The sequence below is a fragment of the Danio rerio genome, chromosome 12 (genome assembly GCF_049306965.1).
Source record: "Danio rerio strain Tuebingen ecotype United States chromosome 12, GRCz12tu, whole genome shotgun sequence".
NCBI classification, from domain to species: domain Eukaryota; kingdom Metazoa; phylum Chordata; class Actinopteri; order Cypriniformes; family Danionidae; genus Danio; species Danio rerio.
In genome coordinates, this window is record NC_133187.1 from 12,076,089 (window position 1) to 12,099,381 (window position 23,293).

General features: G+C 36.0%; 1 protein-coding gene across 13 annotated transcripts in view; it reads right to left on the reverse strand.

Annotated features, from left to right (window-relative positions):
• The window catches only part of plekha1b (pleckstrin homology domain containing, family A (phosphoinositide binding specific) member 1b), a 100,912-nt gene that overhangs the window by 28,585 nt on the left and 49,034 nt on the right, over positions 1-23,293 (reverse strand). For all 13 annotated transcript variants that reach the window (XR_012387865.1, XR_012387868.1, XR_012387867.1 and 10 more), the window contains exons 5-8: positions 21,491-21,588; positions 16,826-16,957; positions 15,444-15,581; positions 7,814-7,882 (exon numbers count right to left, since the gene is read on the reverse strand). Coding sequence is in view for 9 of the 13 variants with exons in the window: in XM_073918270.1 (XP_073774371.1) it covers positions 7,814-7,882; positions 15,444-15,581; positions 16,826-16,957; positions 21,491-21,588 (437 nt within the window). In the remaining 4 variants the exon portion in view is untranslated. The remainder of the gene's footprint in view (positions 1-7,813; positions 7,883-15,443; positions 15,582-16,825; positions 16,958-21,490; positions 21,589-23,293) is intronic.

The following is a 23,293-nucleotide window of genomic DNA, read 5'->3' on the forward strand; positions in this document are numbered from 1 at the left end:
GGAGAGCGTCACATCATCTTCCCACGTTTGTCGCAAATTATGGGACATCACCTGGACAAAGAAATTGGCCAGACGTGCCCCTGCCCAAACCAATCGTGTGAATCAAGCACGCCATTGTTAATAATAAAAGGTAAATAAATATATTTATGCTTTTTTAGAGTCAAACACTTTGGTAAAAGCTTAAAATGTAAGACATCGTAAAACGCGGTTAAGGCTTTAATACCTTCTAACGGCCTTAATTTTCTCATAATTGATTTATCAACTTTTAAAGGGGTGTCCAGAATGTAATTTTAAAGAGCCCATATTATGGGTTGTTGAAAATGCACTTCCATGTAGTGTGTAACACAGCTCTAAGTGAAGTGAAATATCCAGCTAAGGCTTAAATTTGTAAGAGTAGTGTTTAAAAGTGTTGATTCATTTATAAAGAGTCGACTTGATAACGAGTCATTAGGTGTTTCGCCATGACGTACTAACAAAACCACATTATTCACGTGCATGCGCAAACCCGGGAGATTTGAAACATGCAGCCCCGCCCTCTGACACAGAACCCCTCTTCCCAACCCCTAACCCCCCTAAGTGTGTATAAGTGTATAAGTGTGTGTGTGCGTGTGTGTGTGTGTGGGCGCGTGCGTGAGGACGAGGGCAATATGTGTGTGTGTGCGTGGGCACGTGCGTGAGGATGAGGGCAATATGTGTGTGTGTCTGTGAAAAGAGCAGAATGTGACAAGCTAGGAGATCTCCTCACCAGTTCTTGGGAGTTTTAGTTAGTCGTCTGTATTTTCAAGTCCATCGACTGTATTTACATTTATCCACTGGCAGCTAAACTCCACGCCTTACACTATCGAGCGTGTATACAGACTGACTAATTCTATTTTGTTGATTAGCTGCTAGCTATTTACTCTGTCTCTGGCTGAAAGCAGTCAGTGTCAACCAATCACAGCAGACTGTCATCGGTCCAATCAGCGCAGATTAGCTTGGCGCTAAGAAGGGGTTTGGGTACAAATGAATCACTGGACGATTCATACAGGAGTCGCTGGGATAATTAGGTAAAAGTAAATGCAGATTATAAGACCATGAAAGTGTTTTTTGACCTTGCATGCATATTAAGACTGTTGTTGGAGACCCTTACAACCAAGATATGACCCTATTTCATGTATAATATGGGCTCTTTAAGGCTTGGTTGTGTTTATAAGATGCAAAGCAATGTGTGTTCATGTTTCACTTGAAGGAAATCATGTTATTTTTTCATAAATCTCACTTTGATTTTATACAGCTACTCAGCTAAGATGAAAACGACTGATATATTTCCTAGTTCATCTGAAAGGCCCGCCCTCAAGTGACTCTGATTGGTCATCGTCATAATGTGCTGCAATTCGCGGATCAGCTCCACATCACGCCCGTACAGACACGCACTTTTCTGCTGTGTAAACAGTCAGTCAACCTCCTGCCTGCTCTCTAAAATAAAATCTGACAAGTGTCTGTAATGAGTGAAAATGGGGTGCGGCTCCTTTAAGAGAGATCATTTGTGTGTGTGTGAATGTGTGAACTTTCTGTAACAAGCGCATGTGCCCGGGACTTTCTTTTTCTTTTTCTCTAATGCTTGGATTAAGACACTGCTGACAGAAGAATAAAGCACAAGATGTGGGATGCGACCTGTGTGAGCCTTGATTTATTTTTCTGCTGCTACATGAGTTAGGCGAGCTCTCCTGTATTTTTTAACTCAATGCGTTACACGACATCTTTCACATATATACGGAATATGCAGGTGTAAGTAATATAAATCGTTCACATATCTTTTACGACTTCATTATCTGAGATGTAAAACGCATGGGAAAGCTGCCTAAAGAGAATCAATGCAAAGTAGCGCACACACATAGACAGAGGCTGCACGCGCTGGTGAAGTGTGTGTGTTTATAGCAGTTTGACTGATAAATATAAATTTGTAGCTAAATCGTTTGCGTTGCAAAACAGCATTTCCTGTTGTTTACATCTTTGCTACAGCATACCATTAACGCTAGATACTGTAGACGTCATGATCAATTTTAACAAATAAAAACACTTGCAGGTTGTAGTTCACAGCTTTTGCTTTGAGGAGATTTTAACCGAATCCAGCACTGAACTGGGAGAGATTCTGGAGCTGTTTTGTCAAATCATGCTTGCTGTATATTTTATAATTCTCTGGAACATAGTTAATATTGAACTGTAAGCACTTCTGTCTTTGTGTCGTGCCCTTTGGAAGTCCAAATACAGAAACAGACGAAGCTCTGTGGAAACAACAGTGTTTGAAAGCATTTTAGCCATCTCTGCTATAACATTACAGTGCCTCTGGCCAAGGCCCTTAGCTGCGCAGTGTGTGTGCGTGGTAAAAGTATGTTTGTGATCTCACAAGGGCTGGAAGTATTTTTTTGTAGTCCCCAAAATTCGTTTATTGTAGGCTTTGCTAAGCTAACTCTGTAAAAACCAAGGTCTCCCTTTGCATTGAACTTAGAGCTTTTTACATTCAGAGATGTCGTTTATGTTCACACAGCTACATTGCACACCAACTAAAGTTTAAAATATGAGATCGTAGTGGACCACCCCTTTAATACTTTTTGAGACCCCATGGACACCCTGTTAATATTTGTTATTTTTAGGATTTACTAACAATATTACTTTAACAACTTTACTAATTTACTGTATTTTCCATCAAACGAACAACCTTAGTGAGCATAAGAATCTTCAAAAACATTAACTATAAATGCAATTATCCAAAACAGTTGATCCAACGAATAACTTCTAGTCATTATTTCATTGAACTTTCACTGTCAGATGCAGAAGATCAGTTTGTATCAGTCTGTGCTATTCTTAACTTGATGGGAATAAAAATAATATCCGTCCTATAAATCTGTGGAGAATAAAGTTTGTCAAAAAGCTTTAACAGGAAGTTGTGTGTTTGAACGTTGGAACGAATTACCATTGTTCTGCCCCCACAGTTTATAATGATTTTAAACTACTACAGCCAAAAATGGTTCCTTCTTCAGACAAGAAGATGTGCCAATCACTTTATTTGAGAGAAAATGTGCGTCACAAGCCAAACAACTGCCCACCCATCCGTGCTAAAATGACATTAGTGATAATAGAATCTTCTCATCCTTAAAATTGCTAATCCAGTGTCATGTACTTCACATTTGGGGGCGTAAACTTCCTAACCCTGAGTTGATTTCCTACATAATTTCCTTTTACAAATTTCCAAGTACAACTGTTCAGTAAAAATGCTCTATTTCTGGATGTTTTTAAAGGGATAGTTCACCCAAAAATGAAACTTACGCTTTATTTTCCTCATCCTTAAGTGCCTCAGAAAATGTATTGGTTTTCTTTATAATGCTTTATACAGAACATTTTTTCTCAGCCTCCTTTGTTTATGTTGACATATTTCAGTTTAAAGACAGGGAAAAGGAAAAAAAAAAAAAGAAATCATGACATTGTACAGACAATTCTACAGATTACTGAGCCACAGTAAGCAAAGCTCCCATGAAGCACTGAGCATGACGTAATCAGCCTTAAATATTTGCATATTAAAATACCTGCATATTATTTGTAATTAACAAATAAGTGCAATCAATACTCAGTGTTCTGTTGAAACTCAAAAAACATTACATCCCATTACTAACCTTACATCTTTCTACAATCATGTTCTGCAGACAAAACAGCCTAAGGTATGGTCATGTTGTTTTTTTAGATTTATGTTTTTTGTTTTTGCGTTCATTTGGATATTACCGTCTGTAGAGAGGAAGTAAAGTTGGAAAGACCGAGATAGGGGATGAGACCAACAGACTGAATTGTCATAAAAACTTCACAGGCTGTACCAGGTGAGCTACTGATCAAGTTTACCATGTTGGAAAATATATACCTGTGAAGAAAGATGTTTGATCCAAACAATAAAGAGGAATTAAATTGAGAAATCAAGTTTAGACAGGTCTTTTGAGGTAACTCAAAACTTTCACGTTGGTACAAAAAAGCTTTTATTAAATCTCACCTGTCAAAAGTAAGAGAAAACGTTTTTTACTATGTGCCACTGCTTTGTCGGTTACATAAACCAAGGATTTATTTGTTTTAAAGTCTGTGTGAACTGGAAGTTGCTGAGACTTTTATTTCAGCATGTTGATGTACTTCCATCTGAAAACAAATATTGAGTAGGGGGCAGGGCTTTCTCTTTGCGCATAATTCCCCTGTAGCATAACTAATGCTAAGAGGAGTGTGGTTAAGAATATGGCTAAACCCATCAAACTGATGTGAGCTAGCAAAATAAAATAATAAATATTTTATATGCAGTCGAAGTCAGAATTATGAGCCCCCCTGAATTATTGGCCCTGTTTATTTTTTCCCCAATTTCTGTTTAATGGAATTTTTTTCCACACATTTCTAAACATAATAGTTTAAATAACTCATTTCTAATAAATTACTTATTTTATCTTTGCCATGATGACAGTAAATAATATTTTACAAGACACATCTATAGAGCTTAGAGTGACATTTAAAGGTTTAACGAGGTTAATAAGGTTAACTAGGTAGGTTAGGGTAATTAGGCAAGTTATTGTATAACGATGGTTTGTTCTGTAGACTCAAACAATATAGCTTAAAGAGACTAATAATTTTGACCTTAAAATGGCTTTTTAAAAACTAAAAACTGCTTTTATTCTAGCCGAAATAAAACAAATAAGACTTTCTTCAGAAGAAAAAAATAATATTAGACATACTGTGAAAATTTCCTTGGTCTGTTAAACATCATTTGGAAAATATTTTAAAAATAAATAAATAATCAAAAAATCAAAGGGAGGCTAATAATTCGGTCTTCAACTGTATTTTATAAATAAAAAAATGTAGCATACATCACATTGGCATTCATCTATTATTTTAACATTAAAAAACTGTTACGTATTCAGTGCAGTGGGTGTAATCATAATTTATATGACAATTAATACAATTTGTGAGTGTTTTACTGTGGCTAGTATTCAGTTATTATATATTTTTGGAGTTTTGCAAAAATAGTATAGACTAATGCTGTGCTTACACCAGATGCGGAAAATGTGGATGAATCGTGATTTTCGTGTGTAAATAGACACGTGAACATCTGAGTATACTCGCTTCATTTACGAGTCAAAATCTGCTTCATTTGTGCGTCAAATTCACGTCACAACACTCGCGGGTTCACATGAAGGGAAAGGCTTCTGTCTGCCCGGTGACTCTAGCTTTATTGCTAAATGGCTAACGTAGATTTTATTGAAAAAATAACTGTGTTTATGTGCTTTATGAAGGCTGAAAAACAGCGTCGATACATTTGGAGCTGTGTCTTAGTCCACTAGATCCATTCAGAGATGTATCCAGCTCTGTGAGATCATAAACTCCTCCAGAAACTTAACCTGGATGATGAAAGCTTTCAGCGGTGCTTCTGACTGAGCCGAGCCCAGTTTGATGAAGTGTTGTCGGTGTGTGCAGGAGGATTTTCCCCAGGGACACCAACAATAGGCGCTAGGTCATAATTACGGCCCCCACTAGAGCAAGCTCCTGATTGGTTAAAGTGGCGCGATCGTCGCTGAAGTTCAGTTTTTCGAACTTGAACGATTCGGGCGAAATCGGTGTGAACGCAGCACTATATAATATTAAGCCTGGTTTATACTTCTGCGTCAAGTGACCGGCGTAACCCACGGCGCATGCAACGCGCGTAGCTGTGCATGTATACTTCTGCACGCTGTCCCTGTTGGTCTGCATTAACACTTCCGAAACACTAGTTGGCAGTCAAGTGTTAATGGTCCTTTGTGTCGAGTTTCTTCGCTGCTGTTTTGCTTTTCCTGAACACTTCCGTGATGTACAAGTGGCTCAAACTCGCTCATTTTAAGGCAGGAACCGGCAGAAGTGCAATAACTTTAACTATGAGGTAAACACAAAACAAAAATTTCCATCCGGAGCTCCTTTACGGGACTCCACACTTGTAAACAATCGCTCCATCAGGCTCGCACCATTAACGCGGCTCTTGGTCCCACCCTGACTTGTCAGCGCTACCAAGCCGACCAATCACAGAGCTTGTGCTACACGTCGTTGCGACGTGTAGTTACATTTTTTGAGAGGTGCACGTCAGCGGTGCCGACGGCCATGGCGGAGAACTATGCGTCAGCGCTGTAGCATACGCTGGCGTTTGACGCAGAAGTATAAATCAGCCTTTAGGGTGACACAGTGGCTCAGTGGTAAGCACTGTCGCCTCACAGCAAGAAGGTTTGAGTCCCGGCTGGGTCAGTTAGCATATTTTCCCCGCGATGGTTTCCACCGGATGCTCCAGTTTCCTCCACAGTCGAAAGACATGTGCTGTAGGTGAATTGAATTAACTAAATTGCCCATAGTGTATATGTGTGCATGTGAGAGTTTATGGAGGTTGGCTGGAAGGGTATCCGCGGCGTAAAACATATGATGAAATAGTTGGCGTTTATTGCGTTGTGGCGATCCCTGATAAATGCTCAACTAAGCCAAAGAAAAAATGAATGAATGAATGAATATAAGTTTTGTTTGGGAGTTTTAAAAAAAATACAGACTAATATATATATATATATATATATATATATATATATATATATATATATATATATATATATATATATATATATATATACATACATACATACATACATACATACATACATACATACATACATACATATATATATATATATGTATATATATATATATATATATATATATATATATATATATATATATATATATATATACGTATATAGTTTTCTATGAAGCTTGTGAGGAGCAATATGAAGTGAGTGAATATATTAATATGACTACATTGTTTTTGTTTATAATTATAAATATACATTGACAAAATTTTAAATGAAATTTAAAAACCTATTATGTAAAAACCTCATTTTTATAAGAGATTTAAACAGTTGTGTGGCAACATTCTGGGATTGTAACCAGCTTTTAATAGTAAAAATGAAGTGTTTTTTTTTTTATATAATCACACTTAAAAAAACAGAAACACAGAAACACTTTGATTGACATTATTTTATAGGAAGGGGAACCCCCCCATCCCCCCCCCCCCCAGTTAGTCCCTCATCAGCATAGGACGTTAGTCTTGTTTTTGAATCTGCCACTATGCTGACAAATAGACATTTGTAGCTCCCTCCCTCTTGTGAAAATAGCCCAGGAAGCACAATATCATTTCAATATAAACCGGTATTCACAAAAAATCTTACAATTAGGATCAAAGCCTAAAAGTGGCAGTTTCAAAAGACTTATAAAAGATTATTTGTGTGATATTTTGAGCTGAAACTTCTCAAACACATACTAGGAACATTTTACATCTTGCAAAAAGGGACATAATAGGCCCCCTTTAAGAGGAAGCAATCCTAAATTCACAAATGCAGACTTGTCCAGACAAAGTAATCCTGTTGACACTCAGCAAGAGGAATTCAAAACATCGTGAACAAGTTCAAACAACTACACACATACATGCTGCACGCACATACACAGAACCTCCACTGGACACAAGCTTTCACTCCCACATGAGTCACTGATCTAATTCTAGGAGCTCGTATGTAAATATGCTCCATTTGGTGAAATGCGATTGGCCGAAAGATCAGATGGCATGAACAATACACAGGCCGGACTTTCACTAATCAGATGGGAGCTTAGAGACGGGCTCACAAATGCACAGGTGCAAAACACAATGCAAACAAAGAACGGTCAATGGGTTTGAGAATAGTTCAAGGACAATGGAAGTGTGCAAGACTCTGGAGAAATAAGGAGAAATCAACATTCAGGAGAGACTGACCATGTCTGTTTTGAAGTAGCTGAGTGCATTGTCATCCAGCATGAAGTATCTCCTCTTCCAGTTCTTCATCTGCAGAATGACAGAAGATAGTGCTGTTAGAGAAACTACGGAGCTGTTAAGCTAGCCACAATTTTAGAGTGTGTAGGCAGTGATTATGTGATTATGAAATGGTCAGTTTTGATGATGCAACAATGCAGCTTACAGGTACAGGTAAATATGCATTTCAAGAGTTCACACTTAGCTGATGATTGATAATAAAGCATTTTTGGCATGCTGTCCCGGGAGAGAGCCCTGAGCTCACAATATTCTCGAGCCTGGGGCTCCCTCCTGTTTGAAGGGCAAGAGGGGAGTTTGAGCTCAGGTAGGTCTCGAGAGTTTCTCTGCTTGTGAATGTGTTAGGAATAGAGCTAGGTTATATGGTAAAAAATTATCATTACCTTTTTTTTATATCAGTTAATGTTGATAATTATCACGATACATGTCAAATCTTTATACCTATTAATTTTATAGGATTTTCAGCATGCCAATCGCTTTGTGCAGCTGATTAAACACATTTTGTGAAATGTTTTAGCTCTCTGACAATATAAATAATAAAATAATAAACAAAAGAATCTTACTTCATCATTTACTGTTCAAGTTTTTAACAACCAAAGACATTACCTACAAGTTATTGGATATTATTGTTCAACCTCAAAATAAATAAATAAAATAAAACCGGTTTGGAACAAGCAAAATGTGAGTTAACGGTAACAGAATTTTCAGTTTTGGGTAAACCGTCCTTTTAATGGTGAGTATGGTGAACTTAGGGTGAAATATCCTACAATATATAGACTATTTTATTTAGAGATGTTAACGATTACTTGATGATCGATTGGCTGTCAATAACCCTTAAATCGATAGACCTTATCGATAACTAATTAAAGATGGACCTTTAAAGGTTTAGTTATGCTTTGCAGTGTGAGACACATCCACGCATTGCATAAAGTGAGTACAGTTACCTTACTTACGCAGTCATTCTCTTGTCATTTCATATTGCGGGACGCATAAGAAACCTGATATGCGCACGTCTTGGTTATATCCGAGGGTGTTTAAATTTTACCTCAAAGACTGGCACGAATAGGCCTATGCAGACTCTCATTTTATAAATCGTGCATCACGGCGAGACATGTGGGGAGCCTCTCCATTCACTCAACGAGGTTCTGAGCTCTCTGATGCTTCAGACCAAGTTTATTAATCCGAGATAATTTAAGAAATCTATCAGTGCTGCAAAAAGCTTGTAAAGACTAGCTGATGCTACTCAAACCGCTCTACGCTAATGAATTAAAATGAAACCGTGAAAATAGTTTAATTGATTGTTTTGGCGGCTGTTCATTCTGCTGTGGCAACCCCGGATTAATAAAGGGACTAAGTGACAAGAAAATGAATGAATGATTGTTTTGGCGCTAAAGCATATACTATAGTGGACTTGTTTTAAAGCGCTTCACCTCAGATGGATGAACTAACATGAACTAACAATGAACTACTGTATTTTCTTTAACTAACGTTAACTAACATGAACAAAAACAGTAGTAAATGTATTGTTCATTGTTGTTCATGTTAGTTAATGGATTAATTAACATTATCTAATGAATATTGTAAAGTGTGACCGATTTAAGTTACATACTATACATAACGAAATTCGTTGCAAAAAGATACATTTTCAAAGAAAAATATATAAAGTGTATATATTTTTATTTCGTGCCCGCCTTAAACAACTGCAGATGGATGATACTCCATAAATAAGGATTTAATTAAATATCCACTGATTATGTAAACGTCTGTCATATACTTGCTGCATTTTTATTATTTCATTATTTTAAAGATTATGTCTTCATAAAGGCTGGTTCTTTTACTGTCGATGAGGGACAATATGTATTAAAAATTCCAAAGAAAATATCTGAATATTAAAAAAGAAACATAAGCTTGACAACAAAAGTTCCTATCAATGTCGTAACAAATGCCCTTAAATAGTGCAGCTTGTAGTTTACAGCAAGCATCAAGTATTCATTGAGATGTGTTTGAGACTGTGTCTGTCATATTTTTCGCCTGTCTTTTCGGGGTTTTTATTCTCGTAAGCACGGCTTTCGAAAATGATGGGTAGTTGCGCTGGTTTACCTACACTTGTTAGGGTTTGTAATTCAGTTGCATGTTCATAAGGGTGGCAATGTTCTAAACGACAAAACAGGTTTGTGGTGTTGCCTGCTTTTGATGACATGAGTCGTCTGCACAGTTTGCAGTGCACGTTGCTCTGTTTTGTGTTGTATTGCAAAAAACGAAGTAGCTCCAGACTACCGATGATTAGTCATGTTTCTTGTCAACAATGTCTGTGACTTCGACCTTTTTACCTTATTTTTGACTTACTCCAAGTGCACCTAACACTGTATGGCTGTACACTTGTACTGTGAGCGGCATTTGGAAGGGCAGGCTGCAAAGTGCCTGCGCAGCCATTAGCATAGTGCGTAAATACTATCAAACACTTATCGAACGGTCATTATCGTTTTATCGAAAAAATGTATGGGGGGCGTCAAAACGCCAGGGAGAAGCGAGATCAGCCATTAGTTGTGAAACACTATCAAAATGTCTACGGTTGTTTATATTACACTTTTGTTTTCAATAGCGATTTCCTAAGTACTTCGAGGAAGTACTCGGCTATACATGGGTATTATTAATTAGAAATTGACTGTACACAGTTTTACATTAGGAAATGCAGTCTTGAACTTACAAACAGTCGCAAGTGCCGGAGAACAGATGTAACACATTCACCCAGTTTAGTTTTCAGTCACGCTCATGTAAAAGGAATATTCAACTTGTTAAGTTTTGCCTTCATTCATTTTTGGTTTCCGTCTTGACATAAAGCACAAGTTTTCAACACATGATTTATTACAACACGTTTTTAAACACAATAGTTAACCTAACTTATTTCTAATTACTACTTTTTAATCTTTCCCATGGTGACAGCCAGTGCATAATATTTTACTAGTTATTTAGAAGTTAGTTGTATACAGACAAAGTCCCGTTGAGTATTCTATAGTCTTTGATTCAGATTAAAGTGTAATTTAAAGACTTCAATAGGTTATGTTAACTAGAAAAGTTGGAATAATTAGTCGAGCTACTGTATAACTGGTTTGTTGTGTAGACTATCAAAAAACAAATAGTAAATATTTCTTAAAGGAGGCTTTTTTACTGCTTTTATTCAAGAAATAAACTGTAAGAAATAAGACTTATTATGACTCCAGAACAATTATTTGTGTTTTATAGGAAATACTATGAAAAACTCCTTGGTTTGATTCACTTGGGAAACATTATTTTAAATTATTGGGGCAAAAAAATGGACTTCAACTTCATCTGTTAAAGTTTACAGGTGTAAAAATATGCCTTGATGTACTTGTTTGTTTGAAGTGTGTTATCCTACAATACAAAGTTGACAAAGTGCTTACCACTGGGCTGCTGTGCCGCCCTATCAGGAGAAGGGGAGGAGTAAAAGTGGAAGGAGGGATTCTTCAAGATGAAGATAACTGAAGTGGAAAACTCTGATTATTTATAGTGACAGTATTCATCTGATTGGCGCAATATGCAGAGCTCATGCAGGACCAGCCGTGATCAATCAAAAGCATAGGATCCTCTCAAAATTAGTTCATAAATAAACCTTACTTATTTTTTTAAAACTCAACTGAATCTTAACTCAACATAATCTCAAATAAGAAAACAGGGTGGGGCATATTGTAGCTCCTCCCCCTTATAAAATCAGCTAATAGCATTTAGTTTATATCACAGCTCTTTTAGTAAGAGTGGTTGAGGTTACTTAAAGCGAAAAAAAGCATCAAGAAGCGGACGGGACATGTCAAGGTGCTTTCACACCCAGACATTTGTTTCGGAAGCTTTGTCTCATTTACCCAGTTAGCATGGTTTATTTGGCATATGTGAATCTCGCAATCGCCCTCAGATCCACGCCAAATCAATCGGTCCAAGATCGCCTGAGTGAGGTGGTCTCGGTTCGATTGAAACAAACTCTAGAGCAGCATTGAATCAATCGTAGTGAGAAAGCAAATTGATCCAGTGAACTAACGAACCAGATATTTGTTTCGGAACCTGTTTTGTTTCACCAGTTACCGTGGTTCGTTTTGCATATGTGAATCCTCGCACTCAGGTCCATGTCAAATCAATCAGTCTGAGATTGCCTAAATGGGGTGGTCTCGGACCGATTGAAATGAACTCTGGAGCGACATTGGATCAATCGCAGTAAGAAAGCTAAACAATCCAACGAACTATAGTACCAGACAACCAACTCTGGAGTGAATAGATTGTAGTCAGAAAGCAAATCGATCCAACAAACTAACGAATCAGACACTTGTTTTAGGAACCTGTCTTGTTTTACCAGTTACCATGGTTCATTTGGCATATGTGAATTGATCTAACAACAATTAAACAGAATGCACATATCATTATTGAAGATTGTTCACACCCCTTAAATATAAATTTTCAGCTTTTGCCTTCAAAACCCTTTAGGCAACCTCTGGCAAAGAAAAATGTGTATCAAATGTCATTCGTGCCAACTGCTATTAGAATTTTAAATACTGGGTTTTACTCATTCATTCATTCATTTTCCTTTCGGCTTAGTCCCTTTATAAATCTGGGGTCGCCACAGAGGAATGAGCTGCCAACTTATACAGCACATATTTTTACGCAACGGATGCCCTTCCAGCTGCAACTTATCACTGGGAATCATCCACAAACTCATTCGCACACACACATCGGACAATTTAGACTAACCAATTCACCCATACCACATGTCTTTGGACTAGGGGAAACTGGAGCACCCGGAGGAAACCTACGCGAACACAGGGAGAACATGCAAACTCCTCACAGAAATGCCAACTGACCCAGCTGAGGCTCGAATCAGCAACCTTCTTGTTGTGAGACGAACGTGCTACATGGGTTAACGTGGGTTAGTTGAGTTTTAAATGTGATTTATGCACTAATATTGAATGTATTTGTGTTGCTTGTGTTTTTGTGATGTCAAGGCTGATGTTGCTATGTGGTGAAGCCAAAGATAAAAATCCAGTTGTGGACAATAGAGAAAGTCGATCAAAGTCAAGTCGATCTTCTAAAGGTTAATTTTGGCACTGTTTTGGAACACACAAGCTTGTAGATATCCTTAATACTTGCATACTGACACAAACATCTAAAAATATTTTAATTTCACAGGACCTTTAAGATAAAGGGAGTCATATTTGAAATTTTACAAACTAAATGCAGTCATTTCAATGTAAATGTGGAAGTAGAGTTTCACATAAAAGGGACAGTTCCCCACACAGATTTCTACTGTATTCAGGTCGACCACACAAATCCCACACGGTGACCAACAGCAAGCTGCCGGATTTGGAACTCCTGTGTTAGCTGTGCTTCATACATTGGTAAGCTATTGGCAATACTGTGAATGTGCATTTAACCCTTAAAATGAATTCTACATCTTTGAAAATGTAAAGACGAATTACCAACCTACGTCACACATGATGTCACGCGGGTTCCCGGTTGCAAAAAAAGACCGGCTGCAATCGCAAACATGTAGTGTTGTGTTCGGTAGAAAGCCAAATTCGAAAGTTGAAAAATAGAAAACTTTACTTTTACCATACACGACACTGTTTTTTTATGGCAACTGCAGACATCTTTGGCTAAAAGGGAGCTGAATGAAGTGACGACCTAATTAGAAATGCTGGACTCTGCAGTCCTCATGTTATTTCAGGTAAGTTCACGCTATGCTGAATCATACACATTACTCGTTTTTGATTGCAGCAATGATTTTAGCAAAAAAAGTTACATATGGTTAATTAACCTGCGGACACTGAATGCTAAGAATGAAACGTGAAAGTTTAGGTTATTGTGGTAAAGTTTGTTTTATATTCACACATTCATTCAGTGACAACTTGAAACACACTCCCTACAGTATATTGTTTACCACGGCACTATGAATATTCAGTCTGAAATAACCTGCAAGTGTGTCTTGAAAACAACATTAACACTGTTTATTTGACTTTGAACAATGTTGTACTTTGATAGTCATTGGCTGCTAATATAATTTAACTATTTAGAGTTCGCAATTAATACTTTTATGAAATTATATTATTAAGAAGAAAGTCTGAATAAGCGAAAATAAAACCAACCTCTTGTAAAATCACTTGGATCTTCAATGAGATTGTATATTTCGGGCTGGATGCTTGGCCATTTCGTCTTATCCAAAATTCATTGGGAGGTTGCTATCGCAAATGGACCTGTTAGATGAACGCTGCTCATTTTGCCGAATCACTGTGCTTATCACTGGCTGTTATAATACACTGAAAGCATTATGTAAATAATATATATATATAAAATCAATATAATTTATTTCTAAGACAACAACAAACTCTACCGCATCAGATGTCATTCCCTCGCTCTAAATGCTAGCTCATGCTTTTTTTCTGCCACCTCCTTGCACGTGCATCCTGAATGTTTACAAACATGGTAATTCATCTATAGATATAGCACATGATTCACTAATTCATCAAAAATAATAGCAATATTTAATATGGATAGACATTAGGCAAAACAGAAAAAGAGGTAAAAGAAAAGTTGGATGTACAGTAATGGCATTACGAAAAGCTGTCACTGTCAATACAGTATTTGCAATATAATATTATACTAAAGGTATAATAATAATTGTATTATTATAAAATATATTGTACTAAAGGTGTTTTTTACATGCATGTTTTATTTCTTTCAGCTATTTGTGCTTATTGAAGTATCATCTGTTGATATGATGTACTTTTAGAGAAAAACGATGTCCATATATGTGGATTGTGGTCCAAATTTACAAAAAAGCACTTTTTCTTAACTGTTTGACAGTTTTTTATGCATATATAACATCAAAAAAAATTTTTTGAGACGGGTGAAAATAGGGTTTAGGTTTGATAATTAGAATATTATAAAGCTATGAGAATACTTTTTTCTACAGTTTCTTCTGCTCAGTGTCAGGCCTCTGATGTGTACCTCATGTGAAACTTTGCTTAGTTTCAAGAGAAAGTCATGCACAGTGCTCGTAAACATGCACATTATACTGACACTATTTAAAAGTTTATTTTTCTCAAAGTCGTTATTGTTGTACCTTGATAATATTCTGATTGAACCACTGAAGGCATTTGGTCTGTTTTGATAATGTGATTTGGACTTTGAATGAGTCTGGAATCTTGCTGTCTATGGAGGACGAGGGAGCTCTCAAATATTTTCACTTGTATTCTGAAAATGAACAAAAATCTGAGACTTTACATAAATTAATACATAGCAATGTCCACATGTTTTTTCGTTCATGTGTTTTACAAGCTTTCAAGGAATAAGATGCTGATGATCGTTTAATGCATCATAACAGTCTTGTGAAAAGGGTCTATTATTAAGAAACTAAAACTGCGGTGTTTGTTTTAGTCGGGATTGCCTATTTCATAAAAATTAAAAACCTGATGAATCAGATATGATACAGCAAACCAGGATTTTTAAATTTATTTTATCTTTAATTTATCTACATTTTTAATATATACTTTATGTTTTTTTTTATGTTACTTACCACAGCTCCCTGTTTGACACAATATCCAGTTTTAATGACCGACTGGTCTTGGTTACTGCGGCTCAGGTAATATGGCAGTTGACCAGGAGGTTTCCTTAGTCCACTCTTGTCTGCACCATTCTGACCTTCACCCTTTTCCTGAAAACCAACGACACAGTACAAATGTAGAATATGCATACTTTGTTAACACTTTACAATACAGGGACTCAGTTAGGCAGGTTAGGGTAATTAGGTAAGTTATTTTATAACAATGGTTTGTTCTGTAGATTATCGGGAAAAAATATAGTTAATAGTATAATTTAATAATTTAAATAAAATTATTCTGCTCCTCAGATGATATTTATTAAATGTAAAAAAAATATATATATATTTTTAAACACTAATTAATTCAATATTTATTTATTACTTATTGTATGAAGTTTTAAACTAATTTACTACTCCAGTCATTATTGCTTTTATAACTATTACCATTAATAATAATAATAATAATGATAATAATAACAAAAATAATTAATATTAGAGTGATTTCTGAAGGATCATGTCACTCTGAATACTGAAGTAATGAAGCTGAAAATTCATCTTTAAAATGACTCGAATAAATGATTAAGGTAAATGATAAACTACTTTTGAACAGTTATTTTATAGTGCAATAACATTTCACAATTTTAGATTAAATAAATAAATTTGTTATTTTTAACTCACTATGTTACCAAGCACAGAATTTTTTTAAAATAATGCATTAGTAAACGTTGAACTATAATAAATAAATAGTGTACAATTGTTCATGGTTTGTTTGTGTTAGTAAATACATTAACATTATCTACGTGTAAAGTGTTTCTTATGTTTTTTTTTTTACATCAGTAATGATACTACACAAACACATGGTAAATAAATGTAGTAATTAAGATACTGTAGATATTAAGATAAAGTATCAATAGCTATATGTTAAAGAAATAGGGAAACACTTTAGAATAATGGTCCATTAGTTAATGCGCTTACTAAAATTAAGTGTGAATAATCTTATTAGGCATTAATTAATCATAGTTTAACATTAACTAATGCATTATTAAAATCCAAAGTTGTTAGTTAATGCACAGTGAGTTAACATCAACCAACCTTATTTAAATTAAATAACATTCACTAAGGTTAACAAAGACTAACTAATACCATAATAAATGCATTACTAATAGTTTGTTCATGTTAGTAAATATATTAACTAATAGACTATTATTTTAAAGTGCTAGCAGAAATAGTTCGCTCAAAAATAAAGATTTTGAAAAACTAAATGAGTGCGAGTAGAAAATAACGATATAATTTTCATTTATAGGTGACTTTAATTGTCTTTAATTTAACTGTCTTGGGGTCTGAGACTGCTGTGTGACCTGTGTGGTTGTGATAATGGGCACTCCTGCGACGATCTCCGTCTTGTAGGACACTTGTTTGGTGGCACTGGAGGACGTGTCCACACAGGCTTCTGCTGTATTTGGAGCCACCTGCTCGCCTGACTTTGGCACCTGGAAGAAAAAGACGAACAGGTATAAATAAACAAGGCGCTGCGACAGCTGCTTCCTTTAAATACCCATTTAAGAGCAAGCATTTACAAAGCTTACCCCAGGACTCTCAATTTCAGAAACCATTCCAGTTTGAGCACATATTTTTAACAAAAACATGCAGCATTTGTGAGCGTAAGTGTTCAGGTACACCCCTCACAGATCTTTCTTTAAGATTAATATTTTCTACAGGATGCTTTACATTATTATTTTTGTGCATATGCATTACATTAGTTAGTACCAAAGCCAAAACTGAAACTAATATTTTACTGGTATATAAACATATATTCATAATCTAGCCACAACCTGCTGCATTTTTACACTCATGTACACTCCCCAATCTTAATTCTGATACCCCTTAGCCCTTCCCTTACCCTGTTTTGCGCAACAACATGAAGGGATTAGGGTGTCTCATTTCTCTTTAGCTTGAAGGTGTAGGGCTAAGGGGACTGGCTAGATAACCTTTTGAAACAAAGATTTTTCAGGACCATACTCCAAACCAAGGGGTACAAAAACTTCCCAGAAAACACCAGCTTTGACAGTTTTTTTTCAGCAGCAGGAACTGGAAGACTAGTCAGGATAGAGGGAAAGATGAATGAAGCAATGTACACATCCTGAATGAAAACCTGCTTCAGAGTGCTCTTGACCTCAGACTGGGGTTCATCTTTCAGCAGGACAATGACCCAAAGCACACCGCCAAAATATCAATGGAGCGGCTTCACAACAACCCGGTGAATGTCCTTTAGGGGTTCAGCCAGAGCCCAGACCTAAATCCTATTGAACATCTCTGGAGAGAACTAAAATCTGTACACTGTGGCTTCCCATCCAACCTGATAGAGCCTGAGAGGTACTGCAAAGAGGAATGGGCAAAAATTCACAAAGACAGGTGTGCCAAGCTTGTGGCAATCCATTTAAAGGGTAACACTTTACAATAAGGTTCATTAGTTAATGCATTTACTAACATGAACTAATCATGAACAACACATGTACAGCATTTATTAATCATAATTGAACATTTACTAATGCATTATTAACATTCAAGTCTATGCTTGTTAACATTAGTTAATGCACCATGAGTTAACATGAACTAACAATGAACTACTGTATTTTCATTAACTAACGTTTATTAACATGTAAAAATACTGTAGTAAATGTCTTGTTCATTGTTTGTTCATGTTAGTAAATGCATTACTTAACATTAACTAATGAACCTTATTGTAAAGTGTTACCATTTAAAATGACTTGAGGCTGTAATTGCTGCCAAAGGTGCATCAACAAAATACTAAGCAAAGGATGTGAATACTGATGTACATGTGATTTTTCAGGCCTCTTTTTTCAGGCCTCTTAATCTTTTTCACATTGTCATTATGGAGTATTGTGTGTAGAATGTTGAGAGAATAAATGAATTTAATCTAATCGGGAATGAGGCTGTAACATAAAAAATGGGGAAAAAGTGAAGCGCTATGAATACTCTGGATGCAAAGTGTATTCACTGACAAATTAGTAAAAATATTCATTTTTAAAGGGGTGCACTCAATTATTCTGAGCACTGTTTTTCCTAAACTTCTGATCAGTTCATTTTTAATCACCCAGAAAATACACACAGTAACACGTACTGATGTTATTACTAGTCTGATGTCGCAAAGATAAAAAACAGATTCTGTGGTTCATTATTGTTTTTACTTGCTTTGCTTCTTTTTTGTGGGTGGGTGGAGATTGGAATGGGAGTTACAAAGTGTTAAACAAGAGCGAGCAACCCTTAAACTCAAAAAAATATATATATATATCATTTTTTGTTCCTGTTTAAACTGTTTTTATCCTCACTGAAAGAGGAAATAATAAATAGTTTTTATGGTTCAGCAAATACAGCTCTAGGGAGGAAAATTATCATATGCATTTCTACTAAGAAGGTCCATACAGATTCCAAAGGCAGATAATGATAAGATCAGGGCCTGGTTAATATGTGAACTTTAGGGGTTTTACAATGTTAACACATAGTTCCAATACTCAAGACCGCAAGAACGGAGGACGCGTGAAACTTCACGGATGTGTTCTTGATATTGAGGACGCACCGGTGTATACTTGAGCACCAAACTTGCTCTAGAGGTCCCAGAAGTCATTGCGACTGGAGGTGGGAAGCGCAGCATTTTATTTAGATTTATTATTAAAGTTCAGAGATATAACTTATTTACCTCAGGAGTTTCCTTAAATGAAACAGTGAAGGTAAACACTACCATGGACATCTTAATAAAGGAATAAACACATTAAGGGTGTCTGTTTGCTGAAATTCGTATTAAAATCTGTTTTATTTATATTGTGCAATGTATACTTATAATGTTTTTATGCACAATAAATATTTTAAAAAGGGGAAAAACAGTAAATCGTTGTATGGATGCTGTAATGTTTAAATAATTTTCCATTAAAAACACGTGAAGGCCATGTAACCATCAGGAAGAACGCAGCATCTCATTTCTCACAGGACGCGTCCTCTGTCCTCGCGGTCTCCTGAGTTCGTTCTTCCGAGGACACCTGGCAAGACCGGTCTCCACAAGAACGCAAGTCCGTTCTCTGCGTTCATGGAATTGAGAGACAGCCATGGTGAAGAAAGAGACAAAATAGTTGGTAAGCTTTGCTCTGGTCTCTTTTTCTGCCCTGTGCTTTGTCTGCTCTGCTCCTCTCCAGCTCTGGACTCTATCTTGTCTGACTCTACTGCTATCAGGCTCTCTTTAAGGGCTACTCTCTTCGTCTCTCTCTCCCTCCCCGTCTCTTCCTCTCCCTCAGGTAACTGTATTTTACATTTAAGCTGGGTACAATTAGTATCATGTTTTTTTTATTATTTCATGTTTTATCATTTTATACAGTTATTTTGAAACTAATTAAACTGTAACCACATAGTTATTGTAATTAAATAATTTTATTTTCAAGTATTTGTGATTTACTTTTGATTTAACATCAATATTTAATTGCTCTATATTGAAATACAATACAATCTCATAATAGAAATGCTCTCCCACATTTAAAGCTATTAATACTGCCCTTATTTCTATTTTCTGTATAAGACTGCAGAAGGATGGTTCCACTAGAAATGTAGTTTTTCATCATCGTTGTTACATGGGGAGTGACACTGACACCTGGGTTCGGATCCAGATGCAGGTTTAATACGGAAGTCAGGCAAGCAATGGTCAACACGGGTGCAAAAAAATGTAAAAAGGTAGTCCAGAATCGTAGTACAACAACAGGCGAGAGGTCAGAAGGCAGGCAGCAGGCAGGGATAAAAGGATAAACTAGGCGACGGTCAAATCACGGTAAAACAAGACAAGGAAAACGCGTTGTAATGTCACAGACTCGACAAAGGGAGTGTGTGTGCTGCTTAAATAGTGTGAGTAATTAGTCCTTGACAATCCTCCGGGGTGTGTGTGTAATCAGTGAGAATGAGGAAACGTGTGTGTGAGCTGAGTGCATGTATGAATGTAGTCCAACAATTGTGGATTTGTAGTCCATAATTGATTGTGCATGCAATCCAGCGTTCTAGGGAGTCACGATCGCTGGTGATCATGACAATCATACAGATAACTTTTAGCCATTTGGCAGAACTATATTTCGAACTGCTGTGGTTAAATCCCATTCTTACAGCGATTAATGGCGTGCTAAAAAAGAATGCGGCTCTGGCAGCTCCTAAAGACATGGCAGTTCAGTGTTCAGCCCTTCAGGTGTAAAAACACTAATCAATAAACTATCACAACACCTGTTGTCTCTAACCCAAAACAACAGGTCAGTCTTAACTGTTACACAAAGAGGCTGTTCAGTGTTCATACCTGGCCATGGATTTTTTTCTATGTCAGCATTATCAACAAAGAGGTATCAAGCATATGTTGCCGATCTCTGTAAAAATAAAGAACAAAATAATAGAACGATATAGTGTTGCGTTCGTTTACAAAGCCACAGTGTTTTGTTTGGGAGAGTATTGAATTCAATTCAATTCCTGTTTATTTCTATAGCGCTTTCACAATGTAGATTGTGTCAAAACAGCTTAACATGGAAGTTCTGGTAAATTGAAACTCTATCAGTCTAGTTTTCAGAGTTGAAGTTCAGTTTAGTTTAGCTCAGTTCAGTGTGGTTTACTTTTCACTGCTGAAAGTCCAAACACTGAAGAGCAAATCCATCGATGCGCAGCTCCACAAGTCCCAAACCATCTAAGCGAGTGATGACAGTGGCGAGGAACAAACTTTACCGATTGACGAAAGTAAAATAAAAAACCTTAAGAGAAGCCAGGCTCAGTTGGGCACGACCATTTACCCTCTGGCCAAACTTCTTGAGAGTAGGTTTTACAGAAATTAATGTTTTGTGCCTATCTGTATGACAAAATTGGATTTTTTATTTAGCCTCTAACGAAAGTAATTGTTAAGCCTGCTTTGAGTGCTGATGCATACTGTACAGCTTTTCAAATCTGCAATTTGATTAGGTCAGAAAAAAAAAGATCCAGGATCAGGGACTTACTGTGATTTTGGTGGCTTTGTTCAGCTCACTGACCCACTCCACTAAATCTTGCTTATCATTGGCCTGCAAGTAAAACTTCCTCATTCCAGCGTTGATCACTGTAGGGCAGCACACAAATATAGACATGAATGTGGTATCATAGATTTGGTGGTATTAAGTGTTAGTCAGTCTTTTTCTGTCTAAAGCTGTTCACATTAAAATCCAGTACTTTTGTTTCTGAAACAGGAAAAAAACAATCACTCATGTTCTTGTTTGCTGTTAACAATGTTCACAACTTGGTTCATCTACTTTTAGTGTATTTTATTGAAGGAACTTACCAAACATTAAATTAAACGCTGCGTGCTTGAATTTAAATATATATTTATATATATACATATAAAAAATATATTTTTTTACATATTTAAAAAAATATATAAAATTGTTTTAAAAAAATTTAAAACTGCTTTTTTCTAGCTGAAATAAAAGAAATAAGACTTGAGACTTTCTTCAGAGGAAAACATATTATCAGACATACTGTGAAAATTTCATTGCTCTGTTAAACATCATTTGGGAAATATTTTAAAAAGAAAAATTTAAAGGGGGGCTAATAATTCTGACTTTCACTGTATAAAATCGTCTGTTTAATTATTGTCCCTTACTCATTATGTTTTATATACAGATCTTTTACTGTCTTCAACTCGTGATTCGTAGCATTACACCAAAAATTTTCAAGAAAAAAAACAAGTTTTCTAATTTTCTTGTCTTTATAGTTTTTATTTTCTAGGCCCTACCCACACTCATCACCAATTTGACCAATCACAGATCTTGAGCTCGGCATCATCGCTAGGTGTTGCTACATTTTTTAGAGGTGAGCATCAGGGTGCACATCAGCGAAAAGTATGTGACTTTAGAAGACTATGCCAGACCTACCACCCATGTGCACTCAATATCAAAGTATTAAAAGTCCTTGTATACTTCAAAGCAGTTCAATTTTGATCTTCGTTTTAAGGCAAAGATAAGTTTAAAAAGGCTAAGTGATAGTGTACTGTTTTCAAACCTTCGGACACTCTTCCGTTGCAGTAGGCGGGGTTGTAATAGATGTGTCATGCTGCTTGAGGCATGCTGCCTTTATGTTTTTCATTGGCCTAAAGCAACTACTGTTGTAGTCAGAATTATAAGCCCCCCCCCCCTGAATTATTGGACCCCCTGTTTATTTTTTTCCTTAATTTCTGTTTAACGAAGAGAAGATTTTTTTTCTACACATTTATAAACATAAAAGTTTTAATAACTCCTTTCTAATAACCGATTTATTTTATCTTTGCCATGATGACAGTATATCATATTTTACTAGATATTTTTCTAGACACTTTTATACAGCTTAAAGTGACATTTAAAGGCTTAACTAGGTTAATTCGTTTATCTAGGCAGGTTAGGGTAACTAGGCAAGTCATTGTGAAACTATAATAACTTCAGAATTATAATAACTTAAGATAACTTAAGAAACTATAATAACTTAAGAATTAATAACAAAAGAATTGCTTAAAGGGGCTTATAATTTTGTCCTTAAAATGATGTTTAAAAAATTTAAAACTGCTTTTATTCTAACCAAAATAAAACAAATAAGACTTTCTCCAGAAGAAAAAACATTATCAGACATACTGTAAAAATGTCCTTGCTCTGTTAAACATAATTTGGAAAATATTTAAAAAAGAAAAAGAAATTAAAAGGGGGGCTAATAATTCTGAATTCAACTGTATGTGAAGGCTATGCAGAACCTACTGTGTGCACTAGACAGCGGAGGCTCATAGAGCACTTGCATTTCAT